The following is a 6586-nucleotide window of genomic DNA, read 5'->3' as shown; positions in this document are numbered from 1 at the left end:
AGTAGAATATGAGTCCAGTGGTGGGAAGAGTATAAAGATCATGGATCTGGGACTTCAGCTTCCAGTACTGGTATGACAACACTTAAAAAGCTACAGTATGGAGAACAAACTATAGGGTAGCAAGAATAGAAGCAAGCCCTTTTTGGAAAAAAGGAACATTGACATTTAGCCTGAACCCTCCCCCTCTTCTCCTTCCCAAACTAGCATTTTGAAAAAACATTTAAATGGGTTTTTCTAATTCATGCAAGGACCAAAGAACCAAGAGCAAAAATTCTCAAGACTAAGTACTATTCATTTTATTTTCTCTCAAAGTGACTGTTTCTGCCATTACATTTTGTGTAGGTTAGGGTATTTGGCTTGCTTAATATTAGATGACAAAAGATAACAGGTGTTTAATAAACATTTATTCCTTTAGTTGAACAACTTCTAACACACAAAGTATATATATGGTTTAGGATCTCTTTTTGAGTGGAAAGGAATTTAGGTCTCAAGAGGTTTTGAGCCTTTTTCTGGAAATCATTTAACTGAGCCTAAGACCCCTGAAAAAAATATAAAAACTGGTTTAAGGAAACCAGCAATTCGATTTTGAAATCAAACTATGGATTAAGTCAGCAATCTTAAAGTTGGGGCAATTCCTCTATTTCCTACAGACTCAAAATTCACCCTGGAGAACAGAAACCTCTTTACTGCAAAGACAGAATGGAAACAGAATAGTGGTATACTTAACATCAAGGTGGCACAATTGATGGGCTGGCAAGTTTACGGAATGGCAAAGATTTTGAGGAGTTTGAGTAAGGATGAGAAAAATGACTGTGGATAACACATGTAAGGATTAGATTGGAAACCATAGACTTGTATGGACACCAACTACATGACTGTTCTCAATAACCTATGGGAATGCCTAAGTGGGTTGACCCAAGATGACTTAGGACTTGGAACGAGCAATGATGTACTTTTAAAGCCAACCCTATTTTTCCCCCTAAGGTGGCTAGTGGATTCATAATGGTCACAAAGACCATGGATAAAGTATTTAAAATTCTAATCAAAGCCAACTTTTTTATCCTCACACTTAAAAGGTTATATGGCCACCAGTTTCCCAATTCTAGCATTGGTTACTAGCTTACAAATCATAGTCTTCTCATTCACCTAATGTCCAATTTCTGTAAGTTTTCATATACACCAGAGTAAACACCATTAACTGACTGCTTTGTAGGAAATTCAGTATTCTACAGATCCCATGGAGTCATGGGATAGAATCAGGAGCCTCTACATTTTATGTTAACTTCAATATAATTTCAAACTCCAATACTGTGGAGACGAAGGCAATTTTGCTTCAGTTAAGCAGGATTTATTTTCATTTTTAAGACAACCCTCCTGTAACAGGTAGGTTGATTCAATTCTCTTTAAAAAAATGGTGGCATTCTTTTAAAGTATTCTTTCCAAAGCCGTAGTTACATAAATGAATACTGGATTCAACCTGAAATTGTGGTTCCTACTTAACACTGTTCTGCATATGACCATGATTAAAGATTAGGATATTCTTCACACTTCCAAGCAAAATCCTGTTTAAAAAGCTTGTTCTTTCCAAATCCCTAATAACAGCCATTTGAGAGTAAACCAGAGCATTACATCATCCCAATGAAGCTGCAGGTTTCATTACATGCAACAAATCTACATGGCTAGCTTCTGCATTCCACGTTTACAGATTTTACACCTATTATACCAAACAGCATTTTAAACACTGACATATAAACTCCCTAATAAGATAAAGCAAAGACAAAAGCGTTTATCTTATTAGAAACAAGATACACCATCACTTAAAGTCTTCAAACATTATTGCACTTTAACTTTCATAATTTGACAATGCATTCATGGAACAATCTGCAGACAACTAAATTTAACAGACAAATTAAAGAACACTTTTAAGCAGACATGACTGTCCTAAATCGTTTATTAGGTAAAATTTTTACAAACATTACTTATATTAGCGGTAACGGTGGAGCTGGAGAGTATTGCGTCTTCTCCATGCCGCACGGCGAGAACCACCAATAGTGTGGTGGAACTTGTGACCCTTTCCAAGGCCACGGCTCTTGCGGCCTGCAGATGTAAGCCCTCGCATTTCCCTGTGCTTGTGGACTGGTTTGGTGATCCACTGGGTGTCAGGATTTCTTCTGATAGCTTTATGGAATGGATCAATGAGGATGACCTCAAAGAATTTGTATGTGGAATCTTCGCCAACCCAGTAAGAATTCAAGACTCTCAGAGCCCCACAGTGGCGCCCAGCTCGCTCCTGGAACAGGAAAAAAGGCCCAAGGTCAGCCTCCAATCTCCCATAGAAGGAAATTAGGAAGTAAGAATTCCCTTTAGTTTACCACACTAGACAAGAGACTAAGGTCATTCGTTCACTTAACTACCTCAGTAGTTGTAAGCATCTTCCCAGAGGCTAGGACCCCAAATATGATAAGACTTACTAAAATAATACATGAAACATGCTCTGATTTGAAACCATTACCTATTATCACCCCCTTCCTGACCAAGGCACAAATGTTAGTATCTTACAAAATTTAAGAACCTAGTCCTTTTCTAATACAACTGAGGGATCAGCAAACTTCATACAAAACTTTAATACTACTTATCATATTATTTTAGGCTTTGCAGGCCACAATAGTCTCCTTAGTTTAAGTCGTCTTTGCCTTTTAAGAACAAAAATAAAACATTTTTAGTTTACAGAAGGCAACAAACCCTTGTTTGCCAACCTTTGGGACAGAGCACAGCTTCATTTACTAACCCAGAAAGACAACTTACAACTGAACATTGAAAATTAGCCATATGAATAAATGCAGCTTCTGTACACCTGGGGAGATGTGCTCTTCAAGACAAGTTTACTGCCCTTCAAAAGCTTAGATTCCAAGGTTCACACTAACCATAAAACACTTCTCATTATTCACAAGCAAAGCCAAATTAGTAACAAATACTAAGACTTTGACAGCAACACTTTACTAAGTAAACGATGAAGTAAAAAATCACAAACCCCATTTTAAACACAACAGGGCTCACGTAGGTACAAGGTAACCAAAAAAGTGCTCAAATCCTTCTCCACCATCTCCAGGAGGCGACAGATACAACTGTTACTGAAAAATCACTTACCTCTGCAACAGACTGAAGGCTTCGGGCAAACTTTAGCTGGTTAACACCATGATGGACAGGCTTGCCGTAGGTAGCACCCTTAGGAACTGGGCGTTTGCGACCACCACGACGCACACGAATCCGATATATGACATAACCTATACAAATTTACAGTGGTCTTATAAAAGCTGTACGGATCAAGACTCAGTAACTTGCTACTAAATGCTGCAATGTCGAATATATTTTGGACTATAAGCCAAATACTATATATCTGAAGGTAAAATAAATACCCATTTAAGACTTACTCTAAAAAGAAACACATTCCAGTGTTTTTCAAAGTACTTTATGACACAGAAGAGTAACTTCTCATTTCCACTCTACACTGAGGTATTGGGGCCATAGTACCTCTAATTAGCAGTTTTCTAGCATTTCCCCAGGAACACACAATTTTGTCCAAGCATCCATGCAGAGACCACTCACCTTGCTTGGCCTTGTACCCCAGCCTGCGCGCTTTATCGGGCCGGGTTGGGCGGGGAGCCCTGTGGAGCGCAGAGAGCTGGCGGTACTGCCAGCAGCGCACCCTGAGAAGAAAGCGCATTACATCGGACTGCTTCTTCCTCCATAGCTCCTGGATGTACTTGTAAGCACCCATCTTGGCCTACCTTTGAGCTAAAAAAACATCATGCATTTAAAAGGAGACGATCGCGCCCGTCCATCTTAGTTCCCCACCAGCCACAAGGAAACCACTGAGGCTGAAAATGGCTCTCCACAACTGTAGGGAATAGCTGCACCCTAGGAAAGCGGCGCTGTCACCTCTGCGACCCCAGCGCGAAGCAGCGCAGGGAGAGTCTCGGTACATTTTTGTTGGATGAATGAATGGCGCTAGACTTGGGTACTGAGGAGGGCTGCTGAATGAGGCAGGCGGCGGCCCTAAGGGTCTGGCCTGCAGAGACCTCGCCGATACCATTAGAGAAAGGTGCTGAAGCAGTTATCCCCGAAGGGTAACTTCCGAGGAAAAAATCCCTTATTGCACCCAATCCGCAGGCCTCGCTTTAGGACACTCTAGGCCCGGGCTTCCATCCCTCAGCCCCATGCTTCCTTTTCCTTCACGCTCCAGGGCCCGCTCGAATTCGCGCCGCCATCACATCACCACCCTAGCCCGCCCCGGGGGCCGCCTCTCCACGCCCTAGCAGCCTCGCATCCTGTTCGAACTCGCGCAGCACAGGAGGCAGGGGGAGCTCCGAGGACGCAGGGTCCCCGAGTCTGGATGGCTGAGGCGAAGGGAGATGAGCGGCGGATGCAGCAGCGAATTCCACCAACACAGCCTACCTGATGGCTGCCGCCAGACGGAAAGGAAAGAGCCTTTCTCCCACAATCCTTTTTGGGCTCCTCCCCCACAGCGGCCAGCCTCTTTCCGGTGGAAAGCTGCGGCTCCCACAGCCTCATGGGACATGTAGTTCCGGCAGGGAGACTGGTGGGCGGAGTTCGGCCCGGATTGGGCGCAGCCTCCCCTATTATCCCGCCCCCTGGCCCTCAGGATTTGAGTTTGAGAGGCAGGGGCGGCTCAAAGGGCGAGAGTCCTCGGCCAGGCCTCGGCGGGCGAGCGTCCAGGGCCGTCCTGCAGGCGGGAGGAGGCAAGTTGGGGGCGGGGCTCAGGTGGCCGAAGCCGGTCGTGGAGCCGCTCTGCCAGAGTACCGCTGTCTTAGGAGCCTGTGCAGGTGTCCAGGTCTGTGTCTTGAGGTACAGGGAACCGCTTCACGCACCGCGGTCTCCTCACCTGAGGAGTCGCGGCGGGTTCTCCAGTGCGGCGTTATCCATCCCCCTTAGCCCACTAGACTGGACCCGGAGACGCTCTGACAGACCCTCGCGACGCTGCCCCAGCAGCCAAATAAGACGTTCGTGCTGCCGGGGCTTCGCGGGGCGGGTAGGGCGCCATGCCTTCGGGCTTCAGCCTCCGCAGGCCCCGCTCCGCGGGATTTTACCCTAAAGAAGGGTCGGAGGGTGGGGAACTGGGGGGCTAGAGAGGGGAGCGCGGGCGGCTCGGCGCCTTTTCATTTCCGTGCCTTTCCTGCGTACCGACTTGGTCCCAGGTTTGCTACGTCAGAACCAGTTTTTTTTAGAAAGGCAAAATATTTTTGTGCCAAGACCTGGTTATCAGGTACGAGTGTTTTGGGAAGAAATGCCGAGAAAATGCTGGCGTTTTGTGTTGAGTTCTTTATTGAAAAATAGTTTGTTCTTTGCGTCTCCAGAATATTTTCATTTTTGACGCAGTCATGTAGTTTACCTTCTAACTTATTACCGGTTTTGGTTTTCTCTCCTTATTTCCTATTTTCCTTTTTTTTTTTTTTTAAATCGTAGCTTTATCATTCCAGGAGTCCTCACAAGGTTCATTGATTTATTCAGCAAATATCTATGAAATGCCTAATATGTGCCAGGTAGTGTCCCAGCTGCTGGGGATGCAGCAATAGCGAACGGGCAATAAACATAAATAAGATATATATTATGTTTGGTAAAAAGTACTAAAGACAAACATTAAGGGGAGGGAAAGGATAGTGAGTGTTGGGGTGGGGGGGGTCAAAATTTTGGATGGAATATTCAGGATTAGTCTTCTTGAGAAATAACATTTGAGAAAGATCCCGAAGGATGTGAGCCTTGGAGATTTGGACTGATTTCAATCAAAAGGAAAATAGGCTGGAGTATGCCTGAATTCATACAGAAACAGCAAGGAGGCTGTGTGGCAGGAAACGAGCAGATGACATCAGAGAGGTGAAGTGTTCCTAGGGAGGACTTTGGGTTTTCACACTGCCAGAGATCAAAAACTATTGGAAGATTTTAAGCAGAAGGGTGACTTTCTTTGACTTACATTTTTTAAAGGATTATCTGGATTGCAGTTTTGAGGCCAAAAGAAGGGGAAAAATTGAAGCAGAGAGACTAGGAAGTTGTATTAGTTCTTTTTGCTAGTAATAGCAAACTTGCTGGCTTAAAATAACACAAATTTGGGGCACCTGGGTGGCTCAGTTGGTTAAGCGACTGCCTTCGGCTCAGGTCATGATCCTGGAGTCCCGGGATCTAGTCCCGCATCGGACTCCCTGCTCAGGAGGGAGTCTGCTTCTCCCTCTGACCCTCCCCCCTCTCGTACTCCCTCTCTCTGTCTCATTCTCTCTCTCAAATGGATAAATAAAATCTTAAAAAAAAAAAATAACACAAATTTGTTGTCTTATACGGGTCAGAAATCTCAGTAGGCTAAAATTAGATTGCTGTGTTCCTTTTAGAGAAGCTAGGGGAGAATCCATTTGCTTGCTTTTCCCAGCGCCACCACCCCCCCTTTTTTTAAGATTTTATTTATTTGAGTGGGGGTGAGGCACAAGAGCAGGGGGAGGAGCAGAGGGAGAGGGACCAGCCAGCTCCATGTTGGGTAGAGCCGGTGGAGGGGCCAATCCACTGACCCTGAGACCATGAC

General features: G+C 44.8%; 1 protein-coding gene across 2 annotated transcripts; it reads right to left on the bottom strand.

Annotated features, from left to right (window-relative positions):
• Window positions 1-271: 271 nt before the first annotated feature.
• RPL15 (ribosomal protein L15) lies at window positions 272-4511 on the bottom strand. Of its 2 annotated transcripts, none has more exons than XM_021678916.1 (4): window positions 4456-4511; window positions 3607-3795; window positions 3148-3284; window positions 272-2290 (listed from the first exon to the last, which is right to left on the bottom strand). In XM_021678916.1, the coding sequence occupies exons 2-4, from the start codon at window positions 3776-3778 to the stop codon at window positions 1985-1987; spliced, it is 615 nt and encodes a 204-aa protein (XP_021534591.1). In that variant the 5' UTR covers window positions 3779-3795; window positions 4456-4511; the 3' UTR covers window positions 272-1984. The 2 variants fall into 2 exon arrangements, with proteins under 2 accessions (XP_021534591.1, XP_044776516.1); XM_044920581.1 differs by having other exon boundaries at window positions 3607-3788; window positions 4456-4489.
• Between the last annotated feature and the right edge of the window lie 2075 nt (window positions 4512-6586).

Source organism: Neomonachus schauinslandi, chromosome 1 (genome assembly GCF_002201575.2).
Source record: "Neomonachus schauinslandi chromosome 1, ASM220157v2, whole genome shotgun sequence".
NCBI lineage: Eukaryota > Metazoa > Chordata > Mammalia > Carnivora > Phocidae > Neomonachus > Neomonachus schauinslandi.
Note: the sequence above shows the minus strand (reverse complement) of the source record. Positions and strands in the feature narration are given on the sequence as shown.